This window comes from Halyomorpha halys, unplaced genomic scaffold, assembly GCF_000696795.3.
Source record: "Halyomorpha halys isolate HHAL.00 unplaced genomic scaffold, Hhal_1.1 Scaffold251.1, whole genome shotgun sequence".
In the NCBI taxonomy this organism is placed as follows: domain Eukaryota; kingdom Metazoa; phylum Arthropoda; class Insecta; order Hemiptera; family Pentatomidae; genus Halyomorpha; species Halyomorpha halys.
The window spans coordinates 1,298,537-1,320,131 of record NW_027106674.1 but is presented as its reverse complement, the minus strand read 5'-3'; the positions used below and the strand labels follow the sequence as shown (position 1 = coordinate 1,320,131).

Here is a 21,595-nt window from a genome sequence, read left to right as displayed (position 1 = left end):
TCATGTTCACTAAGTTTTTACTTGAAGTGATCATATTCCTAGGAATTCAACGCAGAAGTGAAAGTGCAATTCCCATATTGAAACGTCAAATTACTTGACAGTTTTTGTTTTAATTAATATTTTTCAAATTCTTGTTTCTACTAATACTTTTTGAAAGGATAATTTATCCGTTTTTTTCATCCGAGCGATTAAGATCCAATTGAAATATAATATAATAGACAACATTTTAAGAAAGAACTCTTTTTCAAGAGATTAGTTGCTTAGATCTTCTAGGAAACGGTAAATTAATTCATTCTCCTGTTATAAAAGCTTCTATTTTTTTTCCCTATCTAAATCAATATTTTTTTCAAACAAATTATTAACCAGTTTTCTGCTTGGGGGAACAAATGATTCTGTAATATGGTTTTAATGCACATGCTCATCTACTAATATATATACCTATATTAATATTGTATGCCCAGTTATAATAATAATTATGGCAATGAATTAATGAATATTAGTGTGTTAAACCAATTAAACTATTAGTAATACATTGATATTTTTAATTTTCAGGACTTACACCCTACTGGTGTGGAATGTAACTGTCTCATAACAAGTGCGATAAGGCTACATCTAAAAAAGGTAAATGTCATTCCATTTATTTACTTAAATAGAATTAATGGGTATTAATGTTTATATAACTAATAAAATATTTAGTGAATTCTATATAACTTTCAGTCACTACTATGTTGATAATTTTTTCACTTAGAGGTTAAAAGAGAATCATCGGTATTACTATCAATGCCCACTGCTTAAATACTTATTTGAAAAAAAAACTTCAGTTAACTAAACAAAACAGATTACTATTATGTAACATGGAACAGAATAAATGTTTGTAAAAACTAGATGAGTTGTCATGGTTGAAAATTTTGATGTAGAAGGAATAGAACTATCACTCAGCCCATTGGTTTAAAAAAAACAAAAAAAAACAGCTACTTTTAGTAGTTTAGTCCCAAAACTAGCCTGCAGTTGTCACCATTTGTTAAATACATTAATTATCCATAACCGCATTATTTTTTTATAAAAAGTTCCCTTCATCATTTGGCTCCTCACCTCCTCACGCCCTACCATCTTCAAATCCTACCCTAATGATAGCTTTCCATTAAATGTAGTTTTTGGATTTTATTTCTATTCGTTTCAATAATCATTAGTTCTACTTACAGAATTCTATTTCCAGTGCTATCATCAAGCTTGAGCCTCTGGAAAGCAATAAAAGACCTCTCATCGTCCAAACGTTTCCCCCTCAATTCGGTTTATAGGCGGCTACTTGATATAATTTGCTGCCATGAGCAGTTCCAATGAATAGCATTGGCCAACTTGATATATTTGGGTTCTTTTCCCTAAATAAGGAATCTTCTCTTTGTACAACTGACGAGGTTGTGACTCAAATATTTCCGTTGTGATCGTTCACTCTGTGTACTCGCTCGAGATAAACCTTCCCAAACCTTGACCCTGTTCCGAGCGATCCCCAGGGTTCTCTCTTATCAATTATTACGATTGCCATCTGTACCAATAAACCAATTTTCCTCAATCATTTTCTGCATCAAGTCTATATAAAATTCTTAAAGGTGGATCCACATGTTGGCCGCTCGCCACGGATCGGAGGCTCGTTCAAATGCTCGGCAACAAAGAGCGGGCCATCCACATGTCAGTGTTATTCAGAGAGGCAAACATGGCGGACGTAATAGTGGTTTCAGCCATTGCACTTGGATTGTATTATTTTTATTACAAAAAAAGAAAATGAAAGGAAATTAAATATAAATAAATAAGATTAAATATAAAACTTATTATAAAAAGTACCAACAAACACCTTTAACCTCCTAATAGCTCTCAGTTGTAACTAGACAAAGAACAATAGTGTAGATGCTACACGAGCGCTCTCACGAACCCTTTTGATCTGTGTCCAAAAACCGACTCTCGACGGCTCGGCAACGAGCCTAGGCCAACCAAGCCCTACTATCCACATGCTCGCGTATGTCTGAGTTCGCCATGGCTCGGCCAACATGTAGAGGCCCCTTTAACTAAACAACTCCTTCCCCTTCCAACACAACTTACAAGACAGAAAAAAGTTCAAAAAAATCTGAACCGAATTCATGCTGGGCTGCTAAAAACAAGCTAAAGTTAGATGAGTTATAGAGAAAGATGAATTTAGAACATGTTAGAACAAAAAGGTCGTTGCTTTATCATAGGGGAGTGCAGTTACTCACTCCCCTTCTTGGTCGATGTCATTTCAACTTACTGTTAAAGTACTCATATTCATATCCCAGAAATTTTAACTCTCATTTGTGCCCATCACTCTAATAGAAAAACTATATATGCATATTCTCTTTGTCCCTTTACCCCTTTTATTACGTATCTGAACGCAGGTTCCTTGGATGGCGAAAAAAAAAATTATAATAGTGATAAAAAATAAACTCTTTATAAGGATTTATATTTGATATCCTAATGTATTGCTGCTATGCTGATGGATACAGGAGTCCTATTTTTTATCATCTCTGTCACTTCATCATGAATATTTCCAGATGAAACTGTGAATTTCGAAATGAGATCAAAACAATCTATATTTCATTTTTACGATTTGCCTTCTGTGGCCCAAATAGGCCCTTCATTTCTCAGTTTAAAAGCCAGTTGAAATTACTGAATCTTTCAGTGACCACTAGTAATTTCAGGGTGCCTTCCACACCGTAACCCTATCAGCCTTACATATATATTGCACAGTTCTTTTTCCAGATTCACTCTTCAGCTCATAATCATTGAATTAATTCATTTACATATTTACGCTCACTCCATTTCATTATTCGTTATTTCTTGTCCGGTCTTCTCTCCGAAATCGTTTTTCCTATTTATTAATCCTACCAGTTATCCCATTTTGATTCACATAGGCCATCTCTCGTTTAAATATGTACCTATATTAGTCCATATACTGCCGATGGCAATTGGTACTATCACAGAGTAGCATTTTTTTTTCTTTATACAAACTTGATTATTGTAATGATTATAAAGGAATATAACAACCCCTTTTGTTGTAGCTGGTAACTAGTTATTCATTATTCCTTGAGACTTCTCAAGCTTATTTATCATCGCCGATATCAGACATTCATATTTCAGTGGTTTTTAATTTGTGTACCTTGTCTTCCTAAAAATTATTTCTATCTGTGAACGTCATGTTTCAGAAGTTATCTCCAGTAAGATTTATTTTTTCTAATTTTCATTTCATAGGGCAATGTCAATGGCAACTTTGGCCTTATCAGATCTGGAAGGCGGTGTCGCACGCGAGATGTCTCGTGCCCTCCCCTTCCAATAGCCCTACACACTCCGGTACAGGCAGGTATATAAAGCTACACGACAATGGCATAACTTTAACTGCAGCCCAATCAGTCACTCTTAGTCTTGATGTGAATGTTATGGCGCTTTCACTTCTCTTTTTTATGTTTATTTTCAATTCCGTCAAGTATTTTTATAACTTACCCGATAAGTCCTCAGACATAATTATGTATGTTAGATATATTTTACATCCTATTTGTGAATTTTGAACTAAGATGAATTTGCTTTATCTTTCTACAAATTCAATATTTTTTCATATTAAATATTCCATTTATTCATTTGGTTTTCAATTAATACCGTACCACCAATCATTTAGTGATATTTGTAAGTACAAAATTAAACTTTAAAAGCTTCTGTTCTAAATTTTTAAATTGCTGAGTGCTTAAAGCAGGCTCACTTAGTTAGTCTAAAAAAAGCTTTAGATTGTTTCTTAATGTTATAATTGCTCCTTTAGGCGCCGCTCCAATTAAGGTGCCTGGTGTATTGAAATCTTAACTAGTTCAATCTCAACGCGAAAAATTAAAATAAAATTTCAGACTTCATTACTTTTTTTTTTTATTAGATCAATGATCGTCAAGGTTTGTCATAGTTCTGATTAAAAAAAAATCTTCTGAATTTACTGACTTTACTAAATTCTATATTGAATTTTTGTATAGAAAAAAAAGAAGACTCTTGATTTTTTTTAGAAATTTTAGCTCCTTCTTCAGGTGTTACTTTTAATTCTTCTTTCTATATTACTCGCATCTAAATAAAATGTGGCCGGGGTCTTCCGGGGTTTTTCATAGTTTTCAATTTCTATCTCTTTTTCTTATCTGATTTTCATGAGGCATCTTTGTGTGCATCCGTGATTTGTCTGTAGCCTTGTCTTTTCTTTGATTGATTTATCTGTTCAGCTTAGTCAAGGTAAAGCTTGAAACCAAGGTACAAGGCTTACGAGAGGCTGGACTTTATAATAATCGTTTTCTTTTATTTCCATTGATACTTACATATTTTGCTAAAATCTGACTAATAAATCACTTGGTCCTCAATCTAAAGTAATCCTGGCTAATGAACGTTATGGAGAGGGACCGCTGAAAAGAAATAATATCTTATTAGCAGTTGCCTCATTCCATTCAATCATTTCAAATCCATTAATTTTAGATCTCTAGTGATATTTTCCAAAATCCAACTTTAATTCCTCTCAGGCTCATTAAAGCTGAGTTGCTGCTTGATTCGACTGCAGTAGCGATTATAAAATGGAAATTTATCAGAGCCTTCATTAGGACACTCGCCTTTCATATCATTTCATTCCTCAAATTTCCTGATAGCAAACACCTTCAACCCTGCTACGTCATTTTCACTTTCTTCAACACAACCACCTCCTGCTGTCCTTGATTCATTAGTTGCTTTCAATTTCTTACTTTTTTAATATATTTTAAAAACCCAAAATAAAGAGCACGTAAAGCCTTTATTCTCTCTGATCCTATCGTTTATTGTAAGTCCTATTTCATAAAAAATCCTGATTGTGCTGTACTTAATATCTGTGGCTGGATTCTCAAGTCCATCTAGAAACAACAATTCCTTATTAAATATTGATCTATTTTCCCTAGTCCCACATCAGAACTGTTTATCCCAAAGTAAACGAATGTTAAGAGGACGAAGAACCCATCCTGAAGGGATTATAAAATCAGACGAGCTGCCATGACATCGCGTGCCTCTTACCCCAGCTAAGTAATGTACATCCTGTATAGATATAGTGCCGGGAAATAAATTTCGTGATGATGTACTGGCGTGAACCATCCTACTTGTTTGACGGTATCGGACGGCTAAGGTCCCCGTCATTCTGGCAACCGCTTCTGTCCGTCAATGTTTATCTAATCGGTTCAGTAGCCAGCAAGTTCTGTTTGAAGGCAAGGGCATAGCAAGCGATATCAACCAATAATTTAAAACCAATAACGTTGGAAAATATGAGATCAACTTCCAACTATCAAAATTGTGGTTAAAAATATTGTGGTGGCAAGATTATTATTAGATCAACGTCTTCAGCGGCACTAGTCGACGTTAGCAAAGAGACGTTTGAAATGGGTTTGCCACTGTCGAAATTATTATCGACATTTTTATTTCCCTAGTATATTTCTTTTAAATCTATTTTTATTTATAATTCATTTAATGTTTTATTATTTTACATTTGTTTTAAGTGGCAAACCCATTTGAAACCTCTCCCCATATGATCAATTAATGATCATTAACAATGACAAACTAGATTTTTTTTTTCGTCGTTAAAACAAAACAGAACATTTCTGTTAATAATAATTATGAATGTTTTGTTATATATGTCAAGTGTAAATATTGTTCTATTGACAAATAAAGAAAGTAACTAAAGAGTCATCTTTATCGTTACAACAGGAACACGCAGTAAAGTATCATAAAGAGGTTATTAAACACAAAATGGCTTATGAACGCTGTATAGAGAAGTTCACTTTTCCTGAAATTGGGAAAAAGGGTGATTTTCATTGAATTCTGATAAGTCCCCTCTCTCCTCGCCTCCTTTAAGTTGGAAATCCCGGTCAAAATTGTTGGGAAACATAGATTTTCCTTACCTCCTTCCATAAGGTGTAGCAACTTGATCGAAGGGAAAACCTCTTGAGAATCTAAAAGTTGTTTTGACGATTCCCTAGAATAATCTGAGAAAATAAGACCAATTAGAAATATTCGTTCTGTTCTTCATTTTATTTACGAAAATGAGAGGAAGCAAAGGCAAAAATAAATTAACGAGGTAATTAGGTTTAGAATTGGTGCCCATTCTCGTATCTCGGTAAAAAAAAAATTGAATCTTTTTTTATTAAAATATCAAAAGATAATAAAATTGGAAAAAGTCAATAAATACTCCCGTAGTGATATATTTAATGTCCAAAATATAAAATCAAGTACAGTTATAACGGGAAGAAATTTCTATTAGAATGGAGTCAAATCGTTCAGTGACAAGTAAAAATAAGATAAAAAACACCTCATAGAATACTTTTTTAACAAATAAATAAATGAAAAAAAAAATTTAATTTATCGTGAAAACGGTTTAGCTATATCAAAAATAAAAAACTCAGTACTTATAATTACCAGGACTACTGACTTAATTAATTAATTAATTAATTTGTTTTATAAAAATGGGGTCAAAAGTTAATCAATTATAATTTTACTGTCTTTGTACTGATTGTTTTTGTTGTATTGTTGTAAGAACCAAGCAGGAATCACCAAACTTTTCCTCAAGACGTCAGTTTCCCAAATATTGACAAAGTCCGATACCTCTTAAGTAATAAAATTAGTATGATAGAAATAATTTATGGCTTATGACTCGATAAAAGAAAAATAGCTTTAAAAAAAGCGTATCAATAATGAAAACGATGTCTGAATATTTAATATGTTTATTATTGTTTTTATTTTTAAATTCCTGTATTTAATTTCGTTATTGGTGAGCTCATATATATCGAATTCTAGATTAGACCAGTAAGTTTACCTACACGAACCTTGTTTGTGGAGCATGTTTATGTGCCCAAAATAGAAATTGCTTGAAGATTCTAGTTAAAATTTTGTTGGGGTTTCTAACTTTCGCAATGTACTTTGGTCGAAATTTAAGTATGAATGCCTCGACTATAGACCTATTCGACTTATAGAACCTCAAATACATGTGGTTCTTCATAGTAAAAAACATAATTTATTCATAAGTTTCAAGAGGTCGCGGTCAACGAACTTGAACTATTACAGCCAACTCCTCAACAAGTCTGGAATTATATAAATATATAAGTGCAGTAAAGAATGTATTATATTGAACGTATGATTTGTTATAAAAAGTAGACAAACAATTGTAACTAGGTTTGATAAGCCCACTTGCCGCGGTGCGTATTAAATGAGTATCCACTTGGATAAAATTACAATAAGACTGTAATGAAATTGACCACCCATAAATAAACACACCCATATATTGAGCACCTATATCCTAAATAAACACACCCATATATTGAGCACCTATATCCATAAATAAAAACACCCCTATATTTACTCAAAACTGTAACTTAATCCTACCAGTTAATCATCAATTTCCAATCTACTTACCTAATCGAACTGCGTAGGTGACAATGACCTTTAGAAATTAGTTCCCTAAATGAGCGAAACTCGATAAATATAACTTTTTGTACGAGAATATCTTCTACGAAGTAGGAAAGGATCGAATATATCTTCAAAGAAGCGGGAAAGGGTCATGTTAATATTTTTAGAATATACGCTGTTATTTTATCTTCACCTTTCTTACTTCGCTTTCCTTGTATTCTCGTATATACCAATCGACTGTAAACCTTTTCTGAATCGCAGAATATAACTATTACGTCGGAGATGGATTCGCGACAAAGTATGCTAAAAGAAGCTTTTTTATTGAATAAATGGTATTATTACAATTATTATTTATCTAAAGGTTTCCTTTTATTAACATTATTTTGTAGTAACAAAAACTGCGATTCAATATTTAGGTCGGTCTTAGATGCTAGAATTATTTCCAAAGGTTTTGAAGTTCAATTCTATAACATAAGAATATCTGAGTTATTCATTGCATAAATAGAAACCTTATAATGCATGAGAGTTTTGGAAGAATTCCTTAATATTTATTGTGTTTTATTCATTACAGTTTGTAATTATTTATACACACTATACTAAGAGTATATAGCATATACTAAGTGTAAGGATATAAGATAATATTATTAGCAGGTTCGAGGGTCAAGCCTACGGTCTAGCATTAAATACAAATTCAATTCACTTTATAGAGTTACATGTTTGCATGTTAATTGCGTACATATATGAAAATGTAGTACTGACAAAGAAAACACATAATGATTAATAGTTAAGTTTAATGGTAGTTGCATTCATTACAAATGTATTTAAACTTTTTTCATAACACCAACGATATACATTCTTATAGTACAAGAGCCGGGAAGAAAAAAAGGCAGTTATCTCACCCCAATTTTTGATTACTTTAATTAAAACTAGGTATAATTGCTAGTCAAAATTGATGAGTCTGCCAAGTATAGCTAGGGGGATTAAAATGGCGGTTGTTTCAAAACCTTAAAAAACATTTTTCATTTTGAGCTCTATATCTTAAAAACTACCTACAACACTAGAAAATCTAAGACAACATTATTTAAAGAAGAGTAAATTTTCTGAAATATTAGCCCTAAAAGAGCTATTTACGTCTAATATTCTCGAGATATAGCTTTTTAAAAACCAAAATTTCTTAAAAATCTATTGAAAGATTAATAGTTAGTTAATTTATTTTGAAAAATCTATATCTCAGGAACTATGTGATGTACAGATGTCTATTAGCACTCAAATTAAAACTAGTTTAATGGACTAAAATGTAGTTTAAGACCTTTACCTTCCTAGGAATAGTAGTTTTCATGATATTTGCTAAAATAAATTGATTTATATACAAAGAAGTTGTTCAGACGATAAATTTGATTTATGAAAAACCTCATTTCAGAAACCATTGAACGTATTGATCTGCCAGCGCTCAAATTAAAGCTAGTTAAATTTATTATAAAATAGTTAATCATGTTTATCTTTGTAGGAGTAGTAGTTTTTATGATATCTGATAAAATAAACTCACCAAATGTTAATTTCTAGTTGTTCGTATAAAATGTTGGATTTTTGAATAATATATCTCTAGATCCATAAGACGCACATATGCCTGCCAACACTCAAAATAAAGGAAATTTAACTTACTATTAAGTAGTTTATAACACTTATCTTCGTAGGGGTAGTAGTTTTTATGGAATTCACATATGAATATAAATTTGGCAAATTAAATCAATCAATTTATTTTAGCAAATTTCATGTAAACTATTAATTCTATGAAGATAAACATCATAAACTACTTTATAGCTCATCAAACTAGCTTTAATTTGAGTTCTAATAGACATCTGTACGTCAAATGGTTTTTGAAATATAAATTTTTCAAAATAAATTCTCTAAACTGATCTTTTAGTACGTCCCATACAACATTTTTATGAAATGTTGTTTTTTAAAAAGCTATATCTCGAAAACTATTTAACGTAAAGAACTCTATTAGGGCTCATATTTTAGCAAATTTACTCTTCTTTAAATTACATTCTCTTATGTTTTCTTGTGTTGTTCCTACTTTTTAAGATATAGAGCTCCGAATGAAAAATTAGTTTTTTTATCGCTTTGAAACAGCCGCCATTTTTTATTCCCCCTACCTATACTTGCCAGACTCATCAATTTTGACTATTAATTATACATCAAAGTAATAAAAAATTGGGGTGAGATAACTGCCTTTTTTCTCCTTTTGGGCTCTTGTGCTAATACATTTCTGTAGTGTTGGAAATGAGGGGTTTGATCCAGAAATTTTTATTTTTATTATTTTTTTCATTTTACTTGTATGTTATTTTCAAGAGACTCGTTTAATAAGTTATCTTAAGAAATAAGTCACCAACTTTTCTTGCTGTAAATTCTAATTTATTTCCAGTATTTAATCATCTTCTTACTTAATGATTTACTCATTACAGTTCGTATTTCTTTTTTTTATTTATTTAAGTTTTGTTTTTTTATTGAGCATTTCTGATCCTTGATATAATCCTCAATAACGTAATTAAAATGCTATTTGCGAAATGCATATTTCCTTTAGGTTAGAAAATATCTTTAATTTTAGTCAGACACTTACATTCTATAGCAAAAATAAATAAATAAAAACATATTATCAAACAACAAACAATTAAAAATTATTAAGTAATTTTCTTTATTGAAGGCACCACTTTATGATGTTTCCTTACATCATCCTAAACAGAACAATATATGAGTGAAAATCAGTGGATTTAAAAGTATAATGAAATTTCAAATAGAACTTCTGTAAAAAAAATATTACAAAGTGACCATTGAACAAATGTTTTAAGAAATATAGATATAACAAAACAAACTATGAAAGGGAAAAAAACAAGATTTGATGATAACGATAATATAGTAAGTACCTGAAGCTGAATGGACGGTCCGAAACTTCGAGGTAAAGGATACATTATTAATGTAAATTAATAAAAAAAATAGAAAGTAATTAATTAAAAGTAAAAAATGAAGCCCAGAAAGAAAAACATCAGAAAAAAAATTGGAATTTTAATGGAGAATAAAATTCAAAATATTTTTAATCATAAGAAGTTAGTTATCAGTGTTTTGAAACTGATGAGTTTCCCAGCCAGTATTAAGTCTTTTTTGTTAAACTTTGATGAAGATATAACAATGAACTAAGTTCAACCGTTCGCTTTGAACAGCCCTGATGAAGCCCTACAAAGTGGGACGAAACGTCGGACATTAAAATAGTTTTAAACTATTTATTCTTTTTTTTTACCGCAACCGTGACCATCTTCATATATTTATATAACTTATTTTTCTTCGAAGTCAATTTTTCATTATTGTCTAATTCGTCTGAAGGTTCATCTAGTAACAAAAGAATATTATTTTTATTTTTTTTAACAAGAACAATAATCTTATCTGTGAATAGTGAATAGAATCAGTGTTTTATGGTCTATAGATCCATGTTTATTTACTACTCTAATAAGAAGGCTGACAAGATATAACAAGTTGATACCCTTACCATTGATTTGAGAAGTCATGTTAGATGTTTAAATAAAGAAAGAGTATTTCGGTCCGAGGGGGTCCACGTTCTTCTGTTTGGAACGTGCTCGCAATTGTTGTGAGGTTTCTGCTCCTCGTGCTCCCGGCACGTGGTGGTCACCATTTACATCACAGTCATAAATAAAGCCATCCTCTTTCTGCACGGGACTTCATCTATTTAGATCATATCAACGTACGAATGAGAAACATCCCAAAAAATAAATCTATTTATTCCTTTGGACCATTTTCGATCCTCACTGGGTAAAGCCAACATTATAGTTAAAATATATTCAAAATCTCTTTCCCTTAAAATTTAAATTGCTTAAGTAATAGGAGAATTGAAGCAGCATCTGAACGCTAATTTTTTTTTTTTCAAATGTGTACTTCCTTGTTAAAATGTGTATTTATTTTTCCCTTTTTCAGAACTCTGCGTATCATAAACAACTGTACAAGTTGTTGATTATCAAATACTTTGTAGTTTTATTTTACACAATACGGACTGTAATCAAGAATTGTTTCAGTAAAAAACGTTTCAGATTTCTTCTCCATAAAAAAACAAAGAAAATTCACATTTTAAGAATTTTAAATTTTATGGGTTTTCGACGAATCTGTACTTGTATATGGGTTTAAATAAAAAATTATTTGATTTTAAAAAACACAGTGTATCACATCGATAAGTTTATTATGATCAACTATCAGGTAGTTAAACGCAATTTCTTTCATTCTAGAAATAAATTTACAGAGTTTTCTAAGTATACAGATTCATCCACTCCCCTCCTGGCCTTTACAATTTTTGGAATTTGATTTTCACTGGTTCACAACAGTAGCATGTAGCCTATCTTTTCAGGGTATTATTGATATCCTAACCTCCAGTGCTCCTATCTTAGTAATTTCCAATGGAATAAGATAATTTTATTTACGGGTTTTCATTGTAAATTAGACATTAGTACTAATTTATATAGGACCCTGCCTTCATCCGAGGCGCTCTAAAGGCGTAAATAGTCTAACCCAATTGACCTACAACGAAAAAACGAATTCATAATTTTTACAGTTATTATAGAATTTGCGTACGAATGGTTTGGATAAAAAAAAAACGATTTTTTTTCGACTGTCTGCTCCGCTTGCTCGAAAATTGTCAAAAACAGTAAAAATTGTTGACGGTTTTTGTGCAATTCACACCATTAGGACGGGTTTTATAGGGTTGTTTATTAAAACTATCGAATTGTTTATAATTATTTATATTTATATATCAATCGATGACTTTATTATGAAACTGTTTTGTTGTGTAGCTAAGAACTGGAAGAGTACACTCTGACCCAAATGATCTACAAAGGATTTACGGGACTTGGACCAAGTCATGCATGTTATGTTGACCTTAGATCCAAGGTAGCTTTCGTCTAGTTGGATATTAAACAATTATAATTAAACAGATCATAATATAATTATATTCGTAAACTTATTCGTTTTATTATCCACGGTTTTGGAATTGTAAGTAACCATAAGATGTAGGTATGAGAGGAAACAGTAGAGAAGGAGGAGTTTTTGAAAACCCGGAAAATCTCAGAATCTATTTCGAACTCAAAATTTTAGTGAAACAATATTCACAAAGATTATTATACTCAAAATTGCTTATAAACGCTATTTAAGAGGTAATTTTGGCAACAATGTTTAGGAAAAGAAAGAAATTCATGGGAATTTCCAACTCCTTTAAATTGTTGCATGAGGTACAAGCGTACTCGGGCCGCTCAACTTTTGAGTCCAATAACGGATCGGACATTCATCATACTCAGGTTTTTTTATAACTCATGAATTTTTCTTAAAGTGGTTCTATAACACTTCTTCGATGGCCCTACAGCTCATAAAGAATCGAGACCTCTTGCAGTCTTAGCCGTAGTTCTTCTAAAATATTTTTTCGATAAAATATTGTCATTGTCCTATTATTCTCTGCATTGCGTTTTCGCTACCTAATACGAGATCATTAATAATAAACTTAGTGATTTGATACTCTGTGTTTTTCTTATCAAATAATTATTTATTTCAACTCAGATACAAGTTTAGATTCTTCGAAAACCCATCAAATTTATAATGATTGAAATAAGCATTTTCTTTGTTTTGTTTTTTGCGATTAAAAAAAATTCAGTGATATATTATATCTAGCTGCTTATGTGATGTAAGTTTCTTTACTTCAATAGTAGGCAAGAATGCCTTACATTTTGTTTCATTATACTAATATTTAGCATCACATATTATTTAAGGACCTTTTATCAGGAAAATTTTATGTCATACTACAATGGTCAAAACTGGAGTCGAAAAAAAAAATGTATTAACCTAATTCAACAAATATCAAACCTTTTTTCTTTATTGACAATCTTGGTAATTTTTTTTTTTAATACTGAGGAAGGCAGTATGAAAATATTAACATTTCATTTTCTTGTAAGATTATTTACTAAAGCAGTATTTAAAATGTCAATCTAAATTCAGTCAGGTGGAGGGTTCCCTATTCTCAAGCTAACAGCATTCTTCGAAGGCAGTGGGGTCAGTATTATGCTCCAGCTCCCTTATTTGTCATCTAGCTAATGCATTTAATGTCTTCATTTGTTTTTAAGCTGGCTGAAGCATCTGTCCAACCAGGGTTCCTTATCTGAAATATTAAGTCTAATATTTTAATTTGTTTAACTGTTAAATATTAGTTGTAAATTAACTGTACATTTCTGGAACTAATCGTAAAAAAAAAAATTGATCTATTTCTGCCTATCTCAGATAACTGACACCGAGATAATGAAGACTTCCAGGTCTTGCGATAACTTGATAATGTTTCTTGATTACTAATCCTTGCTAATGTCTTTTTACATCTTTTTCATTGGATTTTTAACGTTAAAAGGAAATAATCTATTATAATAATCACATTGTATAACTTATGATGTAATATGTAACACATAGGTATAATATGGATCGTTTTATACTTTTGCAAGCTTAACAAAAATCAGATCGAATTCAGAAGACAGATATTGTAAATCATATAAATATACTTTGTGTAGCTTATTTAATGCATTCGTTACGTTTGTTTTAAAATATTTTCCCTTGCTTCACTATCTTCTGAAGAATTCCGATATATTTAATTTTTTGCTAACGTGCGACACTGCTACAGCATCCTATAAAATTAGTCCAGGCGTTTAAGTTACACAAAAGGTGAATAAATTCATAGAAGTTTTTTTCTCTACAGTTCTCCATGTTTTTAGGGGTTTTGAATTTCAAATTTTACGCCAAGTTCAAACTAGATAGTCAGAAGGGAGTTTATAATAAATAATAATTTTCGCAAAGAATTATCAAGTAGCATTTTTTAAAAAATGTCTACTTTGATTTCATATAGGATGCTTGTCATCGAGAAATGCTTTTCCAGTTATACGCTAAAAAGTGAAAAAAGTTCCGAAATGTTGGATTTCATTTTTAATTTTCGTTTTGAAGTTTGTGGCTGGCAAGATGGAAAACCTAAATTTTGGATTCAGCACCTTTCTTCCTTTATATAACTTTTATTAAACTAATCATAAAGATGCTCTTTGTTATTTAAATGTTTATAACTAATAATAAAGTAGGACGTGAATAAGTAAATCCGGCTTCGTTCATAGTCATTATTTCCTTTCATATTTGCTCAGAATTCCAGGTCACTAATTTTAGTCAAATCATCTTCTTTTGTCACTCTTCGAATAAATTTTAAAACTTTTACAATTACAAATGAACTTAACTCTATTATCATTTTCTTATCGTATATCTTAATGTGTGGGATTTTAAAGAAATAATAAAGAGTGTTTTGAGACTTGACTTAGATACAAATGTTATTTAAACCAGTCTCAAGAAAATGTAGAGATTATATATAAAATAAACTGATATGTTTATCATCCGGAATATGGCCCCCGATGAAGACCTACAAGGCACCTCCTCCAAACCTTGGTCTCAAATAACTATTTTTTCCGCTCTTTCGAACCCTTTTTTTCACAACCATCCGGACCATCTTCCTTCCGTTAATTACATACGGTCAGCTGCCATTTCCTGAAATTATATGAATTTTAGTTCATAGGACCTCTTTAATTGAACAGATTTCGACTCTTTTGGGTCACTCCCATTTAACGGTGAGCGCATTGTTCCCTTGTATGAATTATTGAGAATACTTCTTTTATTCTTACAATATATTTTTCACCTCCGCGATTGACCTGTTTCGCGGGACATTTTAATGTCAAGAGTTTGGTGGTGGGGACGAGGCAGCTGACAGCCCGCTAGACGGCCGTGACGTCACGGCACCCCTCCCCTCCCCTAGACCTCCTGGTCGGGAGATAGTTCAGTTTAGTTCTTGTGCCCGATGGGAGTGGATGAACGGATGGCCGCGTGTGGGCTTATTTCATTGGCCACCAATGTCTCCGTAAGTCTTTCAATAGCAATTTATTTGTAACATTCTGTTGTTTACGAGTTGTGTTAGATTATTATCGAAGTAAATAAATTCAACCCACGTTGGTGTACGACAGTGAGTTCTCTTGAATATGTAACAGTTCGTGAAGAGAGACATATCTGTTGCAACCTGCCATGGTTTTACTGTTAGGAATCAAAACTTGTTGCTCTTTTGTTAATTTCTAGTCAAGAAGATAAAACTACGAATGTACAGTTTCGTCTTTTACAAATTCTTCCAGATGATAATGTCGCTTCAAAAAAATAATGATGTGGGTTACAAGGGTTGATAAGATTAATTTTTATGATATCTAATAATATTTCTAAGAAATTGGATAGTTTAATTTTATAATGCTGATTAATTATACTATGTCATAGATAAGTGGTTCCTGAACTGGGTGCCACGACACCCTGGGTGTCCCTACCATACCCAAGCAAGTTCTCAAAGTTAAAAAAAATAAAAATAAATTTAACTAGTGAATATACCGAACAACCTAAGAATAATTTTGGCGACTTTTTTTTTAGTTAGACTAGAGTGCCGCGAATTTTTTTTAGCCCAACAAGGGCCGCGTGATGTTTTTATCTCCAACGGGTGCCTGGCCGAAAAATGTTTAGGAACCCCATTGAGCAATGTTTAGGAACAGCATTGATGTCAAAAGAGCACGCACCAGTTTTAAATGATATGACTGTTTTGTTGATTAGAGCTGTTAATACTTTACAAAACTTCATAAATTGAGAACGTATATTTTTGTTTTTTTTGTAAAGTAATTGAAAATAAATATGTTCAGTGTATTTTTCCTTTTATCTAATAGATACAACGTAATCGCATAATATAATTAATCATTGTTTTTCAACAAAATTGCTGATAATTATAACTCTCCCATTAGTCATCAAGACTGAGAATACATTTTGATTACGGAAGTGTTCTCTATGCCCTTGACAGTTCGTCTACCCTTGTGAAATCATTTGCTCCTTTATATGTGTGTATATTTATTCATATGTTTTTATAATGCGTACAGGCATTTGATTACTGAAACAATTATGCTCTATTAAATGTTACTAAATAACTCAATTCTTTGTGAATTTCGAATCCTTTCTAACTATGTCACCGAGAAAATTAATACATACTTTGCTAAAATAAATTAGGCATATTCTTTGAACCATAAGATTTTAATGAGTTGTCACAGATCTAATCTGTGAACAGTATTATTAATGAATAATAATAATGCTTGGCCACATGCCAACCCTTTTCGTCACCTTGAATTCAGCCTTAATTTTCCACCTGTTTAATTAAATTAGTTCATTAGCGACATAATAATTCTGACCCATTTAGAGATGATGGATATTAAGAGAAACATCGTAATGGAATTCCTACTTAACATTTGTAAATAACTTTCATTTGATTAGTTTTATTGTTTTTATTTCCTGTAATGTTTATTTATTCCTGTAATAAATCCGGAGAAGGAACATATTGTGGTAGTATACAAACAATTTACAAGTTGTATATATTCATTAATATTTTATAGATTCTCTATTGTAAATTTTATAATGATATGCGAATAAAAAAAAAAACTTATATTTTATTCATTTTTATCTAAATAATAAAAATATTTTGTACTCGTTCAGGAAAAAAAAACTTAAAGGACCTGTTAGGTGACAATGTTGGAGGAAGGGTCCTACAGTACCTGGTTCAGAAGTTGTGGGTTTGATTACCAACTGGGTTAGTCAATATTTATTTCATGGCAGCCTGGAATAATGAATATTGACATTCCCACTCTAGGGCTGTATAGATTTTCACTGTAAGACTTGAGCAAAAAGATTAACAAGAAAAAATAAAGATTTTTCTTTGCTTTTTTTTCTACTTTAGCATGAAACCATATTCCAACTTATATTAACTTAAACTGGAGGAAATTCATTTTTCCTTAAAATGATTTTACTCTGCATTATACATTTATGATTTTTTTTTGTCTACCATATTGTAAAAGAATTAATTTTCTCATAGAAATCTCTGTACTTGATCATTTGTCGCTTCGCTTGGTGTTTATATTGTAATAAAAAAAAAAAAAAAGGAAAAGATATTTCTTATTTTATAATTAAAAATTTCAATTTTCAATGTTCTATTGGTATTGGTATCTCTTAGCTTGAAAAATAAATAAAAGACCATACATACAAATGTTGAATGAATGAGGAATCGTAAAAAAGTATTAGGAATGTAAATGAAACATAATTTTTGTACATAGCAGGCTAATAATGTTATTTATCATATTAAAATGGCGAATATAGTTACAATATCAAAACATTCAAACCAAAATTGTTTCTGTCTACAATGCGAAGAAGGCTCTTCAGAACCTTTTAAGTCAACAAAGATGTGATATATCAGTCTTGGAAGGTATAATATCAGAGACCAAAAATGTCTATTTACCTTCTAGTTTCTGTGAGTCTAGGTTGACAATCTAAAGTTCCAAAATCATCTTGACCCTTGAGCCATGCCAAACTTGGTTTTGCCAGGTTTTCAGAAGTTCCTTCACAGTTTGAACAAACTGGAGAAGAATACAAGCCTGCTTTTCTACGTTGCAATTTTCTCGGTAATCCTGTTTACTATTAAGTAATTAATAAATGTTATTTGACATGGCCTCCCGATAATTTATGTACTAAATGATATATTATACATGATAGCTCTTGTTTGTACACATTGTACATTTAGTCTAATTTAGACTGTATGTTCTTACTCAGGGTTTTGTACTGGAATAAACAAACAAAAGAAAATGAAATTTGAATTTCGTACTTTAAAAAAGCTCCTGGCCACGATCTTATCACAGCAAACATTGTGAAACAGCTCTCTCGTAAAGCCATCCTATTCCTTACCTATATCTATAATGCTATTCTCCGACCCTTGGAAAATGTCTATAATAAAATTGTTTCCCAAACCCTCCAAGCCACTTGAATGAATTTGGACAAAATCCTAGAAATACTCTTGTTAAAACGCCTATATGGCCTTCACTTATATCATGTTACCAGTTTGGATTTAAAACATCCCATTGCACTATACAACAGTGTCATCGAGTGGTTGATGTCATATCTTCCACATTGGAGCGCGGTATGTACTGCACGGGAGTCTTCCTCGATGTTGAACAAGCTTTTGATCGAGTCTGTCATCCAGGTCTGCTCTATAAACTTCGTCAATTCCTTCCCCCTACATATTTCCTTTTAATCCGCTCCTAACTGTCTGATAAAACATTTAAAGTAAATCATAACCTAGCCTACTCATCTCTCTTTTCTCAGTCCGCCGGTGTTCCTCAAGGTAGTATCTTAGGTCCCATTATTTACACGGTTTATACAGCTGACTTCCCATCCCACCCTAACACAGTCCTAACAACATACGCTGATGACACATGTATACTGTCTGTAAACGACCCTACTAATGCATCACAAACACTCCAGACACACCTTACATCCATTGAAGAATGGTGTCAAAACTGGAGAATCAAAATAAATCCTGACAAAGCCCATCAGATCGCCTTTACTCTTCGTAATAAACCTCTACCCTCCTGTCCTACAGTATCTTTTCTAAATACTCCACCAACGACTGTTGAACAAATTCGATACTTAGGACTCCATCTTGACATGAGACTTACTTAGACTCCTCATACAAGACTGAAACGACAAGAAACTGGTCGTAGATTTCGATTGCTACAATACCTACTTGACAAACGCTCTAAACTTCCCATTGATTTGGACATATGGAATTGAGCTCTGGGGCTCTACCAAACCATCAAATTCCTCCCGCTTCCAATCCTTCCAATCCTTCCAATCCAAAATCCTTGATGGTCCTTATCACGTTACAAAGACGTTAAAACTCATCCACAAAGACCTTAACATCCCATTCGTTGCAGATTTGACCCAAAACAGATATGTGTCTTTTCATTCCAAACTCCTTGCCCATCCTAACCTATTAATTCTTAATTTCTCTTCCTTAACAATTCCTGGTAATCCTCTGAGGCGTCTGAAAAGAAGATGGCCACGGTACCATCTAATTTAAATTAATGCTTGAAGTATCACCAATGGGTGGTTCCTTCACAAGATTTTCAAATGTAAATGAAACATTCCACATATTTACTATTTGTATTTCTTATTTGTACAATTGTAAATCACATTAAATAAATAAAAAAAAGAATTTCGTTCTTAAAAAACAAATGACCTAATCTGCAGAACTTATCCAAGACATAGTAACCTAATAGTACATGAGCCCGATACCAGCCCATAAAATATATGTCTGCTAATAATTTTTAAAAAAAATAGTTTATATCACACTTACTGTCCTAAAACTCATGCTAATTAAATTATCAATTTAATTAAGTAATTATAGTTGTTTGTTTTTCGCCTGTAACTTCTAAATGGTGTATCTCAGCAAAAAAAAATTGAAGAATATTAAATTATGCATCAATTGAATACCGTCACTTAAGGTTTGGTCTTACCAACAACCTGCTCCAATGTGGACTTGATGATACTTCAGACCAGCTTTAATGTAATCTTAGTCATTCCAAACAAAATTTAAAGTACCTATATTTTTTCTATTATCACTTTTTGGATTAGATCCACCTTTTGGGATTTATACAGAAAAAAACCAAAAGAAGGACCTAAAATTTTGCTCTTCGTTGGTTTATTGTATTATTAAGCTATTTTGTGACCATTTTAAGGTTGCCATAAATGCAGAATGCATTTCAGTGTTTAGTTTAGACTAGTATATCTATTTTTGTCAGGAATTAGAAAAAAAAAATCTTGATTTATGACGTACTACTTCACTGAATTAATAAGTGATGGACTCTTTTAATTTTAAAATTATTTTGAGGCGTATGTTTTATGGACTGTAGATTGGGCTACCCGCGCTAGAACAATCGAACGACATTCCCTCAAAGCATTAGGTTTATTTTACTTTCCTTTAAAAAATACACTATCATGATTTTTACTGAACCAGGTTCCACTTATGACTGTGATCCTCATTTTATTTATATTCAATTCCTGCCTGGAGCACAGGTTTATTGGTCGATTTTCATCCTGTGCTATGAGACATTGGGTTATATGTATTATTTGCTGAAGGTAGAATTGAAATTGTGATTGTATGCATAGAGTGTTAGCTCATTTGGTAGCAGTAGAGTGGCTTCGACAGGCTATGCTAATGCCCGATGTAGCTGACATGTGACTCCCTGTTCCATGGCTTCTCTCACACAGTCGCGTGATGAACCCTGTAATCTCTTTGTAAATCCAATTGAGTCGGTTAACACATAGCACAATATTTAGTTTGAATTTATGAGAATAGTTTCATCGCACCCTGTTAGCCCTTCACGAATCCTATGTTTACTAGAATATTTCCGCCAGTGTATCTACATGCAGGCTTCTCTAGTTATTCACAAAACATCTACAAAAATAATTATATTATCTCAAAATAAAATTTAATATATTCGTGCTTAATATATTTTCCTTTTTAATGAAAGAAAATGATTCGGGTTGCAGTCAAAACAGGTAGCTCGAAATAGTAAGTAACTGTTTATTATAAACCAACATGTCGCTTCATTTTGTAGGACTTCATTCGCTTAGCAAGTAAAAGAAAAGAGGATATCTTCCTTTTACTTTTTGTTTCTAGATACTTTCGAAAATCCTCATTATTTACTGATTACTGATTAGTATTGCTCAGTTATTCGAACTTGTACTGATAAATGTATTTTTTCTTATAGTTTATCTTTCAACTGATTGCCTTGTAAATGACAAAAAATGATACTGTAAAGCATGAGTCAGTGACCGTTTAATTGCATTGTATAATTGAAACAATGGAATGTATTATTTTAGTGATGGAATGTTTACCAAAAATAGGTTTTGAGTAAGCCAGAAAAAAAAAAAACACTAAAATTTGAATGCTTAAAAATTCCTAATTGGAGAAGATGGGAGGGGGGAGGGGAGAGGGTGCGGTCAGCAAAGAAACAACATAAAAAAACAAAAAATATTTATTTATGCCGACGTTTCGACCTGAAACTCAGGTCCATCTTCTCCAATCAGTAACCTACGGTCAACTATCTACACCTCATTAAAAATTCCTAATGTTCAATTTTTGCATATTCCTGTCCTTTCTGAAAGATTTCAAAATCTTGAAGTTATTCCC

The 21,595-nt window shown here is 31.8% G+C and overlaps 1 protein-coding gene across 6 annotated transcripts in view; it reads left to right on the top strand.

Moving 5' to 3' along the window:
* Positions 1-21,595, top strand: part of Dyrk2 (Dual-specificity tyrosine phosphorylation-regulated kinase 2) — a 279,497-nt gene that overhangs the window by 233,523 nt on the left and 24,379 nt on the right. For 5 of the 6 annotated variants that reach the window (XM_014419786.2, XM_014419784.2, XM_014419783.2 and 2 more), the window contains one exon: positions 553-621. In XM_014419786.2, the coding sequence (XP_014275272.1) occupies positions 553-621 (69 nt within the window). Of the gene's footprint in view, positions 1-552; positions 622-15,335; positions 15,419-21,595 lie in introns of those variants that run through there. The other variant, XM_014419787.2, reaches the window with a different exon arrangement.